General features: G+C 44.0%; 2 protein-coding genes across 2 annotated transcripts in view; one reads left to right on the top strand and one right to left on the bottom strand.

Moving 5' to 3' along the window:
* Positions 1 to 940, top strand: part of nkx6.3 (NK6 homeobox 3) — a gene marked incomplete at both ends in the record, with an annotated part of 2,348 nt that extends 1,408 nt beyond the window's left edge. The window contains one exon of the mRNA XM_080003399.1: positions 695 to 940. Within this exon, the coding sequence (XP_079859525.1) occupies positions 695 to 940 (246 nt within the window). The remainder of the gene's footprint in view (positions 1 to 694) is intronic.
* Positions 941 to 3,300: 2,360 nt separating this feature from the next.
* On the bottom strand, positions 3,301 to 21,214 carry inpp5l (inositol polyphosphate-5-phosphatase L). The gene is made up of 16 exons (XM_080003350.1): positions 20,850 to 21,214; positions 16,985 to 17,026; positions 15,984 to 16,084; positions 15,097 to 15,184; positions 9,990 to 10,053; positions 9,257 to 9,360; positions 9,012 to 9,064; positions 7,666 to 7,785; positions 7,268 to 7,352; positions 7,082 to 7,177; positions 6,903 to 6,977; positions 6,543 to 6,616; positions 6,314 to 6,425; positions 6,130 to 6,198; positions 5,985 to 6,039; positions 3,301 to 4,755 (listed from the first exon to the last, which is right to left on the bottom strand). The coding sequence occupies exons 1-15, from the start codon at positions 20,907 to 20,909 to the stop codon at positions 5,998 to 6,000; spliced, it is 1,185 nt and encodes a 394-aa protein (XP_079859476.1). The 5' UTR covers positions 20,910 to 21,214; the 3' UTR covers positions 3,301 to 4,755; positions 5,985 to 5,997.
* Positions 21,215 to 21,540: the final 326 nt, after the last annotated feature.

Genomic DNA, 21,540 nt, shown 5'->3' with positions numbered 1-21,540 from the left:
GGGAAAGGAGTTTTCAAGAGAAAGGACAAAGAATGATAAGAGAGAGAATAACATTGCGTATTTCTGCAGTATGAGTATGTAATAACAAAAAACTGGATTAATTTATAATCACCATGGATGGATGGATGGACAACATCAATATAATTGATAATATCTGCTTGTAGAAAAATGATAAGGAGTCAAACTGATGCCAATGGAGTTGTAATATAAGGTAAATGTAAAGTGTGATATCCAACCAAAATATTCACTTATAAAAATATAACTCTTCCTTTCAGACCTGATACGATAATGTCAACCTTGTGTAGCCTCATCATTATACATTATGGACGAGGCAATTGTGCATCGACATATTAAAATATCTTTCATTTCACGACCACGACGACGGCGACGACGATTCCACTGCAAAGACGATAAACAATACTATCAAACTGTCGCTCGGCTGTAAGTACAAGGGTCACAAAGTGGACAATCTATGTCTATCTATCTTTAATGTAGAGGTGTGCGCAAACACCTTCCTACCAGGTTCACAGTCTCTTCAAGAACATGTCAGTTTTGACAGTCTGATAAGTAAAAAAAATAAAATAAAATGTGTGTGTGTGTGTGTGTATATATATATATATATATATATATATATTATATATATATACATTTATAGTGAACTGTATTTTGACGATAGAACCCCTGTGTGCTCCAGGTGTGGTTCCAGAACCGTCGCACCAAGTGGCGGAAGAAAAGCGCGTCGGAGCCGAGCTCCACCCAGGCGGGCCACGGCGGCCAGGGCGGAGGAGCAGGGGGAGGAGAGGCCTCGGAGAACGAGGTGGAGGACGAGGAGTACAACAAGCCCCTGGACCCCGACTCCGACGACGAGAAGATCCGCCTGCTGCTCCGCAAGCACCGCAGGGCGTTCTCCGTGCTGAGGCTCGGACCGCACCACATCTAACACACACGCGCGCGCAAACACACACACACACACACACACACACACACACACACACACACATACTTACAGACCAAACTTGGTGGACCTGCATGACGTAACGAAAGGGGGAGGAAAAATCATTTTTCAATGCAAAACGTAGTCGATGAGCATTTAAGCATGTTCATAAAAGCCGCTGATGTTAAACACAGCTGCAGGTGGAGAGGATGGATTTCTCTCTGTGTCATTCTGGGGGGGTAGTACCCTTGGCCTTTTGTAAGAAGACGCCAAGCTAAGAAAATGACATGAAAAAAAAAACCAACAACTGCATGGTGCATTTTCCTTTTACAGCCGAGTCACATCTGAGGGAACAATGTTTGATGTCGTGACCAAGCCCGCTCCCTAATGCTGACTTTTGATTCATATGAATTGAAATTCTGTCTCTTTTAGAGCCCAGAGAGCCACAGCTCTGCTCTGCACTCTGGTTTGGATATTAGAAATAAAGTATTCTTCACCCATCGACATGTAAATTAAAAAAAAACTAAAAAACTTTACAACACAACAATCTGTTAATATATAGAAAATAAATCTAGAATGGGGGGGGATCTTCAATTTCATCTAACTCTAGCACGGAAAGAGATTTAATATTTGCAGTAATATGTACCATAAATGATGTTTGTATGTAAAGTGTAGGCTGATGCAATAGTTACAGACCAACTCAAAATATTACACAATAACAACAATAAGACTGTCACTCCGTCTGTATGCACATTGAAAGGTTTGTGTCATAAAACAATAATAGTATTGAACAATACAGCACAGATATTGATGGTGGATTTGAGGCCTGTGCGTCTGGGACGCGTATATTCCAAGTGCAAGATTCCATTAATATTGCAAATAAATCAATGCAAATGATATTTTTTTTGGACTTTTGTCTTGTGTGATAGGTGTTTTGGGGAGAAGAACCGACAGAAACCTATGAAATGATTAGAAGCACACTGACCGCTTCAAAACGTGATCTCCCCGATAAACAACAGCAATTATTATGGTACGGGAGAGCGGCATGGTCGCAGACGAGGTCAAAGGCCAAATCTAGTGCGATTTCGCTCGTTAAAGACAATCGCTCCGGCGACCATCTCTAACAGAAAATCAATAGCAGCTTACTCGCTCATTCTGCACCACTTCTCAAAGTGTCACCCTGTATATGGTGAAGTGAATTCTTTTTTTTTTCCGGGGGACAGATTGTCAGGTAACGCGGTGGCACAGTGCGAGAACGTGCTTTGTGTGATTACGATTCAATTGAATTGTACAGCTTACAGTGTAACAGCTCCATTTGGGGTCTGTGTTTGGAGGCCGATTTTAACTCACTATTTTCTCACATTGGGACAAAAAACACAGGTCGTGTTCACTGCCACGTGTCATGATTTCACCATCAGAGCATAATAAATGTCCACATCCACCTTGGGGCGGGGACTTCATATAGAAAACAATGCAGCAATAATCTGAAATAAGTCACAATTTCTGTTGATTTCCATCATTTTGAACAATTTGTCTTAAAGAGGCAGCTCATTCCATTCCACATCGAGGACTTATTACCTTGATGTCATGTCTTTCAGTTAGAATTGATCTTTCCGTCACTGTAGAAGCGGCTCAACCTCCAGGGCTGAATTATTTAATAACACAAATAAATACCTAATGTGGACATATTATTCACCTTGGGGTCCTGTTTCTCCATCGACTCTAATAAAATAAAATTTTTCGGGACATCACACAAGCTAAAAACCTGCTACGGAGTGAGGCTTTGGGTTTTCCACAAAGATAATCTTTTTTGTTGTTGCGAGTGAAGGTCAGATCGGGCTTGTTCGTGGATCCCTTAACATTTAGTCTCAAAAAATAACTTTACAAGCCTTATCTATCTATCTATCTATCTATCTATCTATCTATATATATATATATATATATACACTATATGCACTACACTATATATACTATATACTATACAGTATATACATCTGATCTCATCACCGTTCTCAGTCTCGTTCCCGCAGTCTGTCAGTATTCACTACACTAGCGTTCGCAATGGCCACGCCCCCTGACCGTGAAATAACACGGTCCTCGCTCATCCACCGATTCACTTAATGACCTGGTTGTAGGAGCGGAACTCGGTCGTTAAGTGAGGACTACCTGTATTTTCCTATTATTTAAAATGCTTTCCAGCTGCATACTGGCGGTCCCGTGGAGCGTTTTGGCACATACTGCAGTTTTAACAGCATCTGATCTTTCAGGTCGGTTGGCTTCCCTTGGGCCTTGCCCTATTCCAGAGTTTCCAGTAAGGAGGAGTGGTAGCTTAAAAGGAGAGAAAAAAAAAAAAAAAGACACCAAAGGATGGTATAAAACTTGTGACAGATATTGTTTTATTGTTATTTACAGATTTAGTGTTATTTTGCATTAGATCAAAAAGTGACGACCACACCATGAATCTCAATCAAAGGTCCATCATGGAGGAGTGCTTCTTAAAGCTCCCACTCAAACACAACAACCGTATCGATCACAAACGGCTTGATTGACTTGAGCTCCAATTCCAAACAAAAACAGCTCTAAGTTCCTTTTTTTACATTTTTTTTTTTTTTTTTTTTTAAACACACACACACACACACACACACACACACACACACACACACACACACACACACACACACACACACACACACACACACACACACACACACACACACAATATAGATAGACGTTCACTATGCCAGGGCGTAGAAGACAAAAAACAACAAAATGTCAAGGAGGCTACCTGAAAGATCAACAGATAATTATTGAAAAAAATAAAATAAACACATTGTATGTATATAGACATACATTACAGGCTTATAGTTTCATTATTAAAACCAGATACAAAACAAGAACTTGTCGGATATAAAATTACAACCTTGTGCTTTCTGTGTGTGTGTGTGTATGTGTATGTGTATGTGTGTGTGACTATTTACGGTAAGTCTCCCACATCCACATTCCCCAGCTACATCGTTATGAAACACATATTTTGGCAGTGAAGCAATGTCGGCCAATGCAGGAGTGGAATGAAGTTGACGGCACACAGAGCAGACGCAGAGCATAAAGCACTTGGTATTAAAAATATAAAGTAGATGACCCATGATCTAAAATTGTCTAAAAAAAACGGACCAAATTTCATTTTGCAGTCTAGACGGCAACATGACCGCAAAGTGAGAGATAATGCACATTACAAACTCTAACCACTAATAATAATAATAATAATAATAACAACAACAACAACAACAGCAACAGCACCAGGAATTCCACAGTGCACGTGTTGACAGAACACTGAAGCAGCATCCTTCCTCTGTGTTTTTTCTTACATTCTAATAACATCAACAGTAAAACAGTTAAAACCAAAAATAAATTATCTTGCTACAAATGGACAAAAGAAATGCCTAAAAAAATGCAAATAAAAAAGAAAGAACATTTAGTCAACCGTTTGGTCACATTCATAGAGTTGAGAGTTCCCAAAAAAGTTCCCTCTGCCCATAGGTCGGAGGTGTGAAGATCCGTGACTGGATGGAGTGCTGGAGTGATTGGTGGATAGAGGTGGAGGAGGTGAGTCTGGTTTAAAAAAAAAAAAAAAAAAGGTCCGTCGCTGAACTCCTCCCCAAAAAAAAGCGTCGCTGATGTTCATCCCCCAGTGTGGTTCCTCACCTCGGTCTGGGGGTGGAGGCTTCGGTGCGATCGGGGGTGAGTCGCTGGTGGAGGTGGAGGTGGAGGGAGGGACGTTGGGGTCGGAGAGCAACACTGCCGCTGGACGTGCAGAGTAGCACCTAGAAGGTAGAACACAGCACGAAACGGCTTTATCCACAGGTAAAGACGTCACTTGGCCCTGGTCAAATCAATTCATATTGATGGATTGATATTCATTACTTCCTACTATTTTTTCCATTGTTTATGTGACTGGCTCTGGAAAACATGGAAAAAAACAAATAAAAAAAAAAACAAACAAACCCAACTCTTAACTTCATTGAATGAATCCATTTCACGATTTACATATTATAGGCGGCAAGGTGGATTTACATTGAGCTGGGTGTTATATAATGAACTTATTTTGGCGGTGGAATCAGAAAGGTCATATGCACCGACAATAGGAAACGGCTTTTTGTTTTGGTTGTTGTGGCAACTGTAATGTTGTCTTTTATATCTGTTTTGATATGGCTTTCATGCCGTATGTAAAGCAGGTTAAATTGTCCATGAATATGAAGTGTGCTGCACAAATAAACCTGCCTTGCCTATTGTAGCACCGATCCGTATTTTCAGGATTCCTAACTTTTTTGGAAGTCATTTACTGACTCAGATTAGCCATCGACGAGGTTGATTTCCTTTTTTTTTTTATTTTTATTTTTATTTTTATAAATCGACAATTAGACTTCCGAATAGGGTATTCAAACTCGAACCTGTGTTCAAATGAAGAATGAAGTCTCTCAATACGAATACAAACATTTCCTAATCCCCCCCCAAGGAGCAGTCCTAATAAAAAGGCCGTTCCGACGCTTTAAAAAAAACATTCAAATGGCAGCGAAACAAAATCATCATCGTAAAAATGCCAATACCCCGCGCCGACGCTATTTACGGCTCTCTGGCCGACTGTCCGTCAAGTAACTAATGGGGGAGCGGCCGGCGCTGCACTTGACGGAGAGGCGGGGGGGGCTCGATAGACATAGATCACTGAAAACTGCTTAACACCGGTGGTCCAACTACATTAGGCACAAAGGAGAATCCGTGTCCAGCCAGCACTTCGTCTTAGTTCATATCTCTGGGTTTCCGGGGTTATGGGACTCCGGGGACCAGGACCCAGGAGCCGGAGGGGGAGATTACTGCCATCACTCTTACTACAGTGACCACAGAGCCCGGAACGTATGGAATTTTATATAATATCAAAAGTCCAATGTTAGGAATACAACTTCACAACGGACATTACGATGATGCAAAGTATGATATCGGATCAAAAATGGTCGCTTTTAAGGGCATACACACCCACACATCCACACACGCTTACCGCTGAAGGAATCTCAGTGATCATTTGTCTTCAGTGCAAAGAACAAGAAAACAGGCTGCCAAAAAAAAGAGGAGAGAACATCTCTGTTTGGATGAATTCATGGTTAAACCACCACAATGGAATAAAAAGAAAGAAAATCTTTTACCTTATGATCGCCCATGCACACGTTGGGACCCAGCGTATTATAAACCACGCTCTCCTCCCCGTCATTGCTCTGAGAAGAGAGACAATCAGAATTTGGAAGAGAAAATAATAAATAAATAAAATAAAAAAGAAAGAAAATAAATAAAGATATTGAGGCGTAAGGTCTGCATTAGCGTCCGGCTGACTCTGTGGATGAAGTCCTGCGCAGCGTGGGACATGAGGATGCGATCGCACCAGGAAGGGCAGCGGGTGTTCATGTACTGGGTTGGCTTGGAGAAGTCCTCACTGTAGGGGTAACTGGATGGAGGAGAGAGAAAAAGAGCGAGCGAGAGAGAGAGAGAGAGAGGGGTATAAATACATGGCGGCACAGAACTGTAACTATGTTACTGTAGGTGCAATGGCCGGGATGGTCACCTGGGTGGAAACAGGATTTCCTCTTCCCTCATGACATCATGAAAAGTGGCCACTTCCTTGTCGTATTTCAAAAGCTGCAGTTAAGAGATACTATTCATTTCATTTCATTTAAGACGTCTGATTACAGCAGCTCAAATACTACCACACCACAAAAGGATCTCATTCCGTCGTAGGTTACGCAACATTATTTCCTCCGTTATCACTTCAGTTCATCTGGTATCTCTAAAAGGCAGATACCGCAGATTGTTACTAGGCAGCTCCTGGACACGGAGGATAGAGATTACACCGCCGCCGATCCATCCGATCGATGTGAGTAAAAGTTCAGATAGGGTGTGTGCGTGTGCGCGCGCGTGCTCTCACTGCTTTCCCGTTCTCCTCCCTGAAGAAGGCCTGGTGCAGGTAGGCAAACAGCTTGGGCTCGATTTGGAGCAGGACCTGAGGGGGGAGGGGAAAGGGCGCCGGGGCAGAGTGAGGCAGCGGCGGCAGAATGGAATGATCGGTGTTGGTGGCAGAGGCGGCCATCATTTCTCCCTCGTCACCTTGTGGTCGTTGTCCTTCTCCTCGCAGATGATCTTCTCCACTTCGTTGCTGCTGTCCTTGGTCACCGTCTGCACGTCCGCCGAGGTCGACAGATGCTGCACAAAGACACGCGTACAGAAATAAAACGTATAAATGTGACATATTTCCTCCTGCGCAATGGGCAGCGCGCGTAAATCCCAGCCTACCTGCACCAGGCTGAGTGTGTCCAGGCGGAAGTTGAAATCTCCAAACAGGAAGAAGGGCAGGGGGCTGGTGCCGCCGTCCGATATCCTGGATGAATCGCAATTGTATATTTTACCATTTCTGTAGTTTATTTTCCGGTCATTTGCGTATATTCGGTAGGGTGGTTTTTTTTTTATGTCATTTTTTTTTTTTATTCTGGCATTATTTTTACCCCCCCCCCCAGACGTTTATTCAGACTTCTTTTTCCAGCTTTCTTTTCATGCTAATCATCCATAGAAACGCACAAATCCACAGCATATCAAATTCCTCATACATGTGAATGTACCCGGCGGAAGAAACTCATTCTGATTCTGATTCATGTAGAATTGCGTAGGATGTGTACATTTTTCCCCAATCCGACCTGTTGATGACATATCTCAGAGCCTTCTTGCGGTTGCCGGAGTAGACGGACGGGCTGGACTTGCAGGCGATGAGATTGGAGGCGTCGTGGAACAGGTGGACATTGACTAGGTCCAGTCCCCTGAAAAAAACAACCGCATTTATTTGCCTCAATATGAGATGATGTAGAATGGATTTCCGCACGTGTGTGTTTTTGTGTGTGTGTGTGTGTGGTTGTGTGTGATCCCGCCCGTGTACGTGTGTTTTCCGTCCGCTAGGAAATCACATGTGACAACCTCCCTTATCGGCTGCAGCGCTTGCGCGGCCAAGCTGCTCCACAAACAAGCACATTTGTCTCGCGTGTCAAAGCTTTCACTCCTTTTCTCCACCTGTCACCGGAAAACAATTAATGTGCATCCAACCCGTGTTTGCTCAACGGCTAATGGTTTTTTATTTCGTAAAACACCCCTCATTAGAAAGCGCAGGAGAGCAAACAGTGACTCCGGAGCCGAGGAAACACAAAGCTGTTTGCTGAACCACTGGAGCAGCCGAGTGCTCAGTAGTTTGGGGACTTGTGCTGTGTTCTCTTAACCAGTTAGGATGATGACAATTACCTTATGTTGGCAGATTTTTCATTTCATTTTTTTTAGATCTTGTTATTTACATGTCAATAGATCCATATGCAAGACCACATACTGCGCGCGCGCGCACACACACACACACACACACACACACACACACACACACACACACACACACACACACACACACACACACACACACACACACACACACACACACACACACACACACACACACACACACACACAGAGGAGTCATTCCACCCCGTCACTGATATTAGACTGAGAAAGGCTTTAAAATAAATTATTTGTGGTATTAATGAAAAAAAACCAACAACTATATTTAACTTTATAAAATGATATTTATTTACTGCTAATTATTAGTTCATGAATTTAACCCTGAGTACATATTTTGTATGGCGGCCATTTGAGGATGAAATGTTCCCTCCCCACACACACACACCCCCACCGCCACCTTGTCTCAAGTAATGTATGTGTAATGGATGATATAATAAGGCTTTTGTGCCGGGAGGTGGGAAAATATGTTTTTGTGATTTTGTGATGTGATTCTTTGTTATTTAAAAAAAAAAAAAAAAAAAAAAAAAAGTCCAAATGGCACCCACCTCATGGAATACCTCTTCAGGTCTTTAACTGTAGCTTAATGGTAATAAGTCTTTACCGAAGAAGGGATTTTTATTCCAGTTTTCTCAAGAACTGCACTAGAGTTCGATACAACCCCGATGAGGAAATATACCTTCACATGATAGGGACGACACACGATACGTACTGGTTGTGTATGATCCAGCGCGTCCTCATGAAGCCCTTCCTGGACCACTTGAACTGCAACACACACCACATCAGAGCAGGGAGTCATTGGCGATTATTGATCCCTTCACATAATTTGTCTCATCTCCCTGTCAAGAACACGGGAGACAAGCTCCGCAACCTCCCCCTGCCCCGCCCGCCCTCCCCCTGTGTCCCCCTACGGTCCATACCGCTCTCCGATGCACACACATGAAAATGCATACTCACATCGGGCCAGAAATTCTTTGGGAATTTTTCTTTCTCCATCGTGGTCACCCCGTCCAAGGAGCCCACATACTTGTTGTGTCCTGACACCGTTTTAAAATCCTTAACTATTAGTGAGAGAGAGAGAGAGCGAGCGAGAACATGCAAACGCCGATCAATAAACTGGTGTAAACCTCATCAGCGCAGGTATACACGATGCAGGGATCCATACGGATGCCATTAGACCAATCAGGTGGACACACACACACACACACACACACACACACACACACACACACACACACACACACACACACACACACACACACACACACACACACACACACACACACACACACACACACACACACACACACACACACACACACACACACAGTTGATGGTGCTTCCATGAGCTCTTCTGAGGAGCTTTTTCATTCCTAACGTGACCAGACTATGCAAAGGGTGGAAGAGAACACGGGCTCCGCTTAAAATTCAGTTTCTCTGCGAATGCCCTCGTCGGGGGAACGCCGGTGGCGATCGAAGGCGTGATTTCCAACAGAATAAAGTCAGCCATTTGCAACCGTGATGATATGCTGAGGTGTGAATCCGAATAATGATCTGGGGTCATTTTCGTCTGTGCCCTCATATTATTATTATTATTGTCCAAAAACAAATGGGAGCGATCATTAGGGGGATGGGAATGTGTTATCATCGATTTTTTTTGTTTGTTTACACATGAATGAGATGTGTTTACCTCTAAAATCATACTGGTAGATGTCCTTCAGCGCCTTGTGGATGAAGTACATGCTCCCAAGCGCCTGTGGAGGAAAGACACAACAGGCATTTGACTGAACCAAAAAAGAAAGGGTGAAATAATGTCCATGGAAATTCCACAATGATTAACGTGGAATAACGTTTATGGATAACGTTACCGTATTTACTTAAGGGTCAGAGACAGAAAGTGAAATTTAAAAAAGAGAATTTGCTGATATGGTTTCTTGGAAATGTTTTCCCGTAAAATACTGAAAACGAAGTAGACAGCAGCAAATAACACACACACACACACACACACACCTGACAATGTCTGACAATTTTTAATGTACTAACTGCCTGCTCCACTGATCTGATTAATCACGGCCCCACAGATCAATAGAGACAGAAAATTAAAACAATTTAAAAGGTATTAGGCAGTGGCTCTGCTGTCTGCTGCCACCGCCGTCCTGAGTGGAGGTGGGGGATCTGCCAGCACTCAGAGTGTCTGGGGCGTGACGAACACACACACACACACACACACACACACACACACACACACACACACACACACACACACACACACACACACACACACACACACACACACACACACACACACACACACACACACACACACACACACACACACACACACCCCCCCCCCTCCCTCCCTCCCTCCCTCCCTCCCTGACGGAGCCATTTATTTCCACTGCCAGTGCTTTCTTCATCCGATGGGATAGAGAAGCCCCCTGTCCAGCACTTTGCACCAAGTTTTTCAAAATGAAGGTTTAGGAAACGAGTGCATGTTTCTACATTATATGAACAGATTAAATAATTACCACAATAAAGGCAATACAACTATGAGTCATTATGCAATTTGAGATGAGAAAGTCTAAAAGACTTGGATGACGTAAACGTCTTAACAATTTACTATTTCTTTTTTTTTTTTTTTTTTTAATTCAACCGGCAACCGCATGTGAAAGCCTAAAACCTGCACACACTCATGCGTGACACAGATAGATAGATATCCTCCTCCACATACTCTGCCCGACACCTATCTTCATCCATCAAGGTTTGTGCACAGTTTAATAAAAAAATATTGACTTACAAGTGATTTTTTATCAAAACACCATTTGTACAGGGAACGCATGCAAGTCTGCACCCCACACCCTCCCTCCCGCCCCCCATCTGCTCCTGCAGCCCCCGCTGGGCAGCCGTGACGCCCGAAAATAAATAAATAAATAAATAATTCTCTGCCGCTCACATAACTGATGATGCAAAGCCGGGGAGAAACAAATTGAAAATCAATGTGGCTGGCACGGACGAAATGAGAAGGAGGCCGGGGAAGGTTGTTTTTTTTGGGGGGGGGGGGGATTCTCCCAGGGCAGAGAGAGGAGGGTGCGAGGGGAGAGGCACGGTCTCAGCTGCCTGCCTGCCATACCCCTACCCCCCGCCAACCCCCACCAGTACTTTATTTATTGTTTACAAATGGAGGTGGGATCAATAGTTTTAATCTGGAGTTAAACATATTGACTGCGCCCCAGATTCTCCCAAAACCCGCTCTGTGACTTTCCCCCGTTTCACTTCACTGACCCCTACTGTCACCGCCTGCTCTACAGGCAGCACCTGGGAGGGGTGGGGTTAATAGTTCTAGGAATACTGAGCCACTTTAGTCGCGTGGGGGGTGGGGGTCTGAAACTTAAGGCCAGAAAGTGAGGAAAAGCAGAACCTGCAGAGTAGTGTTTTAATGATCAGCTTTTTTCCCCAAACAAAACACTCTTCCTCATTCAGGTTAAAAATATGTTCAGTATGCTTCCCTGACCCATCACATCCATACGTTGCTTTATACACTGCAAAGACAGGTAGGGGATATGAAATTGGCTAAATTCACCAGTACAGCCTATTATTCGGTTACCCTTTAGAGCATATCTATATTAAGCCAATTTATCTAATTTATGTTGTACACCAAGTAACAGTAATTTACGTTGCTCTATTAATGCAGATGTTACAATTGAATGTATGCCTTTTTTTTTTTTTATCATCACATTTATTGAGCCTATTTAGATAGCTTATTATTTCCATTCTTCTTCTATGACCAGTGATTATTTTGTCCTGATTTTTAGGGGTCGAGCCATCATGGATCCGCCGCCGTGTATTCCAGGCAGTTTTGACATGCTGTCATCCAAGTTTGATACAGATCGGTCCATTATTACGGAATAATTAAGTAAAAAAATGAAAAATACTCCCCCCCCCCCCCCATATGCATTGATGTCTAGTGGTTGGTCAACAAACAGGACTAACCAAGATGGCAACAAGTGCAGATGAAACTGACGACAGAAACTTATGGGTGTCATTCATCTGAATGCATATGTCCAACTGTTCAATGTTTCAGTACTTTTTGCACAACTTGCTGTTCTCTAACAAGAAGCTGAACGGCAAAATTCACAACAGGTGTTTGATCCATGAATCGACCAATACATTTCCTGGTTCAATTAGAATTGGTATTTAAACAGTCCTCTTCATCATGCTGTTCACATTTTGACATCATGAGACCAAGACGACACCTAACAACTGATCAACAGTACCTCGCCATTGCGAGGCTTCAAACAGGATGTTCTCAGAGGGAAGTGGCCACTGAGCTTAGAGTGTCACAGAGTGTCATCAGCAGGTTCAAACAGAGATGTGGGCGTCCTTTGGCCACATTCCACACTGATGAGCGCTTCATTGTGAACAGTGCCCTGCGGAACCGGATGATGAATGCCACTCAACTCCAGCCACATTTAAGAGAGTTGAGAGGCACCCAAGTGTCACGTCAGACCATTCGAAACCGTTGACATCAGCGTGGTCTGCGTGCTAGACGACCTGCAAGGGTACCTGACCACACCACCGGGCACAGGCATCATCGTCTTGCACGGGCCAGGGAGCATTTACGCTGGACGAGGGACCAGTGGCCTCAGTGCTGTTCTCTGATGAAAGTCGAGTCACGTTGAGCAGAAATGATGGCTGCCAACGATGTCGGACACGTCAAGGAGAGCGCTATGCATCAGCCACTTTTGTCACCAAACGAGCCTTTGGTGGTGGTGGTGTTGTTACAGTGTGGGCAGGTGTGTCTAGTCAATACAGAGCTGCCCTACACTTTGTGAATGGTACAGTGACAAGCCCACACTACCTGAATAACATCATTCATCCAGTCACTGTGCCCCTGCATGAACAACACAGGCCTCATTTCATCTTGTCCACATGGGGCGAGGTTCCCGGTGCACTGCGGTCTAGACTCAATTGGTGTGTATTGGTTGCGTCATGCAGGATCTGTGCCGAGTCAAGACAGGGGAGTCGATGCTGCGTTCCATGGGAACTCTTGAAAATTCTAACTTGTGTTGGTACGAAGTAATGCTGCGTTCCAGGGGAACTCAAAATTGTATTTGAACTGATGCTGCGTTCCATGGGAAATCTGAAAATTACGATTTGTGACCAACACGACTAACCTGGATCCTGTGCATTGCTGCATGCAGTTATATTTATTATTATATATACACACACAGAAAATTGATAATTTGTTATGAATTGCTGTTTTATTTCTCTCCGAGAGAACCATACTTACTGTACATTCTACTGCAGACGTGTCAACTCTGCAAGTATGTACCTGAAAACCAGCCCTTTCTATTAAACAATATACTTACTGGGACTAAATCCCACTGCTCCATTATTCCCTCATCAGAACCTGCTTAGCGAATGATATTACTTAGTGAATGATATTATTTAACCATATTCATACAATAAGCAGCAGCACACATTCCACTGGTTCAGGCAGAATCATCTTCACTGGTGTTTTCGAAAACGTCACAGGGAGTTCGCCACACGGGACCTTTCTGCTACAGCAGTTGAGTTGAGCCTAATGACGACTTTCCTGACATGTTTTGACATTGACGCCAAGTCCACACACACACACACACACACACACACACACACACACACACACACACACACACACACACACACACACACACACACACACACACACACACACACACACACACACACACACACACACACACACACGATCTGAGACTGATGCAAGGCCAGGTGTAACTCTCATGATCGCTCTTTAAAGGATTCACTTTTGTCTCTGCCAAACAACACAACCACCATATCAGCTCACTGTTTCCCCACACAGCTCTAAGATTAATGTCATATTTATGACGGCTACAGACTTTTTTTTCTTTTTATTTAAAGCAAAAAATGTTCTGTCGACGGCATTATTACACTATAGCGGGCAATTATTTATTACATTTGTGATTTATTACATCACATGCGTGGGAAGCAATTACTTTAACGGTCATAATTGTATTGAACTGTCAATAAAAAAGGTCAGTAATGAAGCTGATCCTATTTTAGTTTTTATGCAATCAATCATGTATGACAATGCGGGGACTCCCAATTTCAGAAGTCATGCTTTGTCATGTATTAGACGGTATCTCCTTTTCCTCAAAAAGCCATTTAAATAGAGCGGATTAAGATTATTCTCTAAACCTGCAACACCGGTGTGGAGGAGGCTGCCATCTAGTGGACACACACATGAACTACTACACTACGGCGCGACTGATGATCTACATTAGACTGGAAAAACTCATTTAATGTCTGTTAGACTTCACCTCCCTGAGGATGAAGTCTAAGGAAGAGCATTGTGCTCAAAACATCACTGCATGAAATAAATCCTTTAAAACGGGAGCTCTTTTGGTGTGCAGATCTCTCTTTTCTACTTTACACAATTTTTTTGACCCCTTCACATGTCGGTAGAGACCATGTAAATATTACCTGCTAGGCTATTATAACAGCACACAATTCTGTAATTGCCATAAATCATAATATACTACAAAATAGATGAATTACTCAAATCAATATTAGAAAAAAAACCATTGGAACATGTTATAGTTGTATAGGGAAGAGAAATATGGAAACAAATCACATCTATTACGGTTATTTGATCTAATGATAGTCTCTTATGCAGGTGTCATGCTGAACACAGGCTACTGCTGAATAGTATATGACAGTGAAATACCACAAAAATATCTCAGAATGATGTACAACATAGTATTCCAGTTTCTTACTGTGAAGCTGTCCTCCACTTTGAACTGGTTGTCCACATAGATGCAAACCCTGTCAAAGTCTTTCATTTCCTCGCTTGTCTCAATACTCCTGCACACAGGGGGAAGATTACAAGGAGGGTAAGCTCAACAAACATCTGTGTATTTCTTCCGCCGTAACATTAACAAAGTAGATCCAAACAGATGACTTGAAGTTATTAGGCGGCTCTGTGAAATACTCGTTTCGGGTTGGTTGATAGCGGCAGTCAGTTATTGCTGAATAATGAACGGCCGATTTGTTAATAATGACCATTGCTCAGGGCAACCACTTCTCCACCCGGATTCACGCCCCTCGCTCCACCCGCCTCCGTGCTCTTGCCACGGTAACTGTAGCGAGTGGCGCCACCTTGTGACGCTGCATAGCAAGTACAATGGAAGATATCACGATACATGTAAATGTTCAATTTCATTTAATTCATTATTTTTTATTTTTTTCCGAGTGGATGCTTTTAAACTAGGTATATTAGTTATAAAATCAATTCAAATTTGTATTATGTGTCAGTGGATAATATCATTTAGTAGGTAACTCTTAAATAAGTGGTATATTGTGCAGCCAGCTAGTCATTATCGCAAAATAACCCCCTTCAGAGAACATCCTGTTGGGGGTTGTTTTGCAATAATGACCATCTGGCTGCACATTATCGCTTACTTATTCCATTGTAGGTCTGGGAAGAAACTGCTTCCCATGAAGGAGTATGTAGGATGTAGGAAATGGGATTAAGATAAGATAACACTATCATTCATGGAACAATCCCCAGGAATTTCAGGAGTAATCAACTACTGTGAAAAATGTGATATGAAGGTGGACTGGGAGTGTATGCCTATTTATATGATATATATATATATCCCACCAGAAGAAGTTTTCGGCATGGCCCATGTTGAGCATGTAGTCCTTCCCTCCCACCTCCTGGAAATGCAGAGCGATGAACTGCGGCTTGAAGCAGCGGACGGTCTGCAGCAAAACAAAACAAAAGCAGTGAGCAGAGAAATGAAGTGACAGTGAGACGCAGAGGTAGAAGGACCCGTTCCCAGGGAGGTTACAGTGATCCAAGCCTTATTTGGACAGCGAGGGGTATTCTACCAAGTCGGTCCAGATTTGGAGTCACTGACATTCTGGGCAGTACACACACACACACACACACACACACACACACACACACACACACACACACACACACACACACACACACACACACACACACACACACACACACACACACACACACACACACACACACACACACACACACACACACACACACTTTTTTTTTTTTAAGCGTGAGACCAATCCAATAATGACAACCCTGGTTATTTTAGTTGAACTTTTTCCAGTTTGTTTGAGCGTCTTTATTTTTATTTCGAGATTGAATATGATTTACAGTTTAGATGTAGGAGCTTTTGGACCATCTGTATTTTAGTTTTTATTTTTCCTGGCATTTTTGAAACCTACTATGCTTTGGTTGCGGGGGGGGGGGGGGGGGGGCATCCCTGAATTTCATAATACAATACCATTTTAAGACCTGTCAAAATTGTATTTGAGATATTTTAAGGTCTAAAATTCTGATTATTGGATTTTAGACTTTGTAAGAGTGTTTAAGGACCCCCGGAAACCCTGAGCTAACATAGACTACATGTACCAAAAAAATAAAATAAAAAAATCGTATTTCAGGGTACAAATACTTTCCACCCAGGCACAAAACGCAATGCCAAACAGAAGATAGCGCCTCACTTTGAACACTGTTGTGAGCTGCCTCAGACAGAATGACAACTTTAAGGGTTGTCACCATGACACACATCCATTATTGAATATTTACCAGCCCATGTTTGTGTAGGGTAGCAGTTCCAAACTCACCGTAAAGAATTCTCGAAGCCACTCACTTTGAATCTCACCGACCTGAAAGCATAAAAAAATATATAAAATAAACCTTCAGGCGGGTACTCACATAATCATCAGGGCTCAGTGGCAGTGAGACATGCTGCCGGATAACCTGGGTCAAAAGCAATTTGCAAATATTTGAAACATTTGTTTAGAACATGAACACAAACATTTCCTCATGCATGAGGAAACATGTTACCTCGAGGTAATATTTCAACGCTTAGCTCAAGGCTTTCGGAGCAGGAATAACAGGAACGTTTTAATTTCTGTTCCGGGTATTTAGCCGACGTTGTGACTCGCAAACACACGAAAAAAGGCAGAATGGCAGAATGACAAAAGCTCCAGTGACGAGGGCATCGCATCCTCGATGCTCCAGGAAAATGGGAGGGCACACCAAGCGCTGCGGCTCCGGGCGTGAAGCCGTACCAGTTGAGCAAGGAGCTTTGCATAGAGTATTTCCATGGCGATGCGGCCCGGCCAGTCCGGCTTGGCCGCAACTCAGCCGTCGCGAGTCGGCGACCTGAAAGCAACCTGACGCCCTCACGCTGTTATCTGACACAAAGCTACTTATATGACCGCCACAACTCCCATTCAGTAAAAGAAACACACGCTGACACACACAGGTTTCCTATGCAAACACTGCCATATAAAAAGGGGGGTGGACCAATAGAGGAAATAACAAAGCAACATCTGAATATCAAGGACCTAATAAGGAGCAGGGTCATCGCCCTTTGCCTGCGGTCCAGCTGCAGCCCCTCTGGGAATGCGCTTATACAAGTCATGCACGTGCAGAGGGAACTCCTCCGGTTCTTCAAAGGATAAAAGGAGTGGAAATGAGCTGCCCATACCGTTTTGGGTATCCAACCATGTTTAACAACTGGCAGGAGTCATGCGGCTTCTGCCGAACATAATTCTGTGCGGGTGTAGCGTGAAAGATGACTTTCCCGACCATATTACTCTTTCCCGCTACTCGGGGGTCCGTGTTTTGCGCTTCTCACACTAAGTTGTGCATCTTCGACATCGGATAGAAGCCGTTTCTGCGCCATAAAATATGGATTTGTGAAGCTCACCAGGTGCAGTTTTCTTTGTGATTGGGTCATAAAGGCATTTAGCCACCGGCCCCATTGGTTAATATCATCTTGGGACCACTGAGCCTCTTCCTGAGGCATCTTGTCAATGCTGGACATGTGCTGTCAAGTTTTAGAAGGGGACCTATAAACAACATGCAGTGAAACGAGCCGTTCTGATTTGTGTCTCAGTGCTATGTCACAGTGAGACCACCCCACGGCCTGAGTAACTCAACAAATAAAACTTTTTAAGAAAGACTTAAAAACATTTTTTTATTTATAATAATTATTAATACCAACTGTCCGTGGAGAAACTGCAGACGATGGAAATGTAAGTATTTAGAAGATAATTCTGCCGTGTGCTTCGATACTGTAGGCTGCGCAATCCGCTGTGCGTTTCTCCAAACAAAACCAGTAAAATGTGTTGTTTTTTTTTTTTGTAGATTTATGTTATTTGTTTTCCAACGTTCAAATGAAACAAACAAAAAAAAAATCCCGCATCCGAGAGTCGCGCTGCGTCGCGGCAACGAAGGTCGGAACAAGCTTTTAAACGAGGCCTTGTAGATCTCATATGAGTGAAGATTGGGCAAATGGGGTTTGCTAATTTCTCGCCGCACATTTGTTCATAAACACATTTTGGTGGACTGATAAGCCGAAACCAGTGAAAGATTGAGGAGTAAATACAACGAAGCCCGGAAGCCATGGCTCACAGAACCCGGGGCCTCGGGAGGGTGGCTCCTCCCGCAAAAAAAAAACCCCAAAACAAAACAACAGCGTGTTTTGATGTAGAGTTATGTCAGAATGGCTTGCATGCGTAAGAGTTATTTTCAGCAAAAAACAACAACTTCCAAAACGCGTTTTGGGGAATTCAGAGACCTGTACGAACGTGTTTTTTTTTTTTTTAAAAGAGGAGCATAATAGCTCCCTTTAATACTGTTCGCCTTACGCATGAAGCGCTTCTGCAGTTTGGGTGCATCTGGCGCATCAACGTGTTAATTGTGGGAACTCTTTTATCGCGGAAACTGACTTCTAATGCACCGTTCAACTACCACTCATCATAGGCGCAGACATTTAAAATATGAATAACAACTCCCCCCCCCCCCCCCCGCCAATGATTTTGTCCTCTGAGCAGAAACGGAATGAATGCCGGGAAACGCGCAGAGTAGGAAACCGATGTCCGTCACGGTAGACGCTCAAATTACTGGTGTGTGAGCGATGACGTCAAACTTTTAAGACGCTGAAAATGAAATCCAAAACCCCCAAAAAGGGGGGGGGGGAGAAGGTTCTCTGACTAAAAAAAACAAAACAAAACAAAAAAGCAAAGATCTTTGTTGAAGACAAGACGTGACACGCTCGGCACAAGGGACGTCAGGGCGGATGGAGCCTCCCGCCGGGCTCCCGTTGAGACAAGTCTTCAAACGGGGCTTGAATTGTCCGGCCCGTCACCGGCAATACCTCCCTGATCTTCCAGCGGGATAACGCTCCTAAACGGTGCAGCATTGTTTGTACGGGGACACGCGTTGGAAACCAGCCGTTCCCCTTTTTCCGGTTCAGGGGGATAATTCCTTGGAAGGGCATGACGTATGTATTCGCAGCGGCTCCGCGGGGCCTCTCGAGGTCCCCGGCGGCGCCCCCCCCCCCCGCACCGGGACGCGAAGGGCTTTCGTCGCCGACGGATCGGGCAACCGGAAACCGATCTGGCAAACGGAAACGTGGCGCGGGGCCAACTTTCCACGCGGGCGCGCTCCCCCCCCCCCCGCGCTGTGACAGCCCAGCTTTTCCATGTCACAAGTGGAGTAACTCCGCAGCGCCCCCCCCCCCCCCCGGCCCGCCCGGCTCGTTGGTCACGCAGAACGTGGAATGACCACCGCGGAAAGAGGCAGAGCTCGCGTTTTTGGAAGTGACAAACGAGGTTTTTAAAAGTCGGTCGGGGGCTTGCGAGTCACACGGTCCTGACAGCGCTCGGCATTTCAAGGCGCGGGGGGGGGGGGGGGGGGGAGCAACTTCGCCAGATAAACATAAACGCATTAAATGCATATATCTGTATATACATAGCCATATTCCTTCAACCTATTCCATTTTATTTCAATTTATTTTTTATTGTATTTTATTCTATATATTTTTTATCTTATTCTATAAGTATTCCACTTACTGTATTACGTTTTAGGAGTCAGTTAGTCGGTCTATTAGAAAGTAATTTTCTACTTTTTATTTTATTTTATTTTAGTACTTTTTCCTAGGACTTCTTGTGTGCTATCACCGGGTGCGTTGCATTACATTTCACTGCATATATGTATGGAAGTATGTATATGTATGTGACAAATAAAAATCTTGAATCTTGAATCTTGAATCTTGAATCTAAACACCGAAAGTGAGGTTCGCACGGAGTCGTGCAGATGTGGAACTTTGTATTTTTTTTTTTTTTTTTTTTTTTGCCAGCGGTGGATTTAGACCCGGTTCACTCTGACATCACATTCAACTTGTGTGGAGGAAATACCTCCGTGAATTACTTCTGGTGTGTCCCCGATGTGGACCTTGACATTTCAGATAAGACACAATAACACTTGCCTGCGCGGGGGGGGGGTGGGGGGGTTCAGGGAGTCTGTACTTGTTGTTGTTGTTGTTGTTATTATTATTATTACTACTGTGTTTCTAAATGATCCGTTGAGTGTATTTACACAAGCAATGGGACATTACATACGTCGTTGCTGTTTTAAATCATTGTACTACGCAGCAAGCCATCTACATATTGTCGATTACTTGGCCATACTTACATTGTCAAACAGTGACCCGACGTTGGCTGTGATGAGCAGCACGCCAGTGTGCGTCTCCATGATGATACTCTCCCGGCAGCGGTATTATGGATGTGTTGGGAGGCCCGCGCAGGCCTGATGGCTCAGATGAGTAAAAAGACGAGAATAAATCTGAGTTACACCGCGTGTTTCTCCTCTGCTGCGACCGGTCCTAGTCTCTTGACGGCGGGCTGCCCTCTCACACCGTGATCGCTTGCCGGTGAGGCGTCCAGCTCCATCCCCGGCCAAAGCAGCGGGAATGCGGATGGACTTCCCTCCTGCTTCGCGGTGGATAATAGGACTACGGCTTCTTACGGCTTATCTCCAGAACAGACATCTGCCACCGCCACCGGAGCGGGCGAACTACACCAAACTGCACTCACGTGGTGGTGTCAACTCGGAGGCCCCGCCCCCGTGTGGTGTCGTCTACTTGGAGGCTCCGCCCACACACGCCGTGCTATGTCGTCACATAACACGTGATCTGCCTCCTGCGGGACGTCCGTCATTTTGTCTGCAGCTTGGTCCTCCTGGGGACCGCACGTTCTGTCGTCAAAGGATCTTTCCGAATTGAAACAGCTTATCATTAGTAATAAGCATGCTAACTGATGGCAACGGAGCCCTGCATTTAATCCCCCAGCCTGCCTTCCAGATTGCAATTAGTTGATGGTTTTTA

This window comes from Zeus faber (genome assembly GCF_960531495.2).
Source record: "Zeus faber genome assembly, chromosome: 7".
Lineage (NCBI taxonomy): Eukaryota > Metazoa > Chordata > Actinopteri > Zeiformes > Zeidae > Zeus > Zeus faber.
Note: the sequence above shows the minus strand (reverse complement) of the source record. Positions and strands in the feature narration are given on the sequence as shown.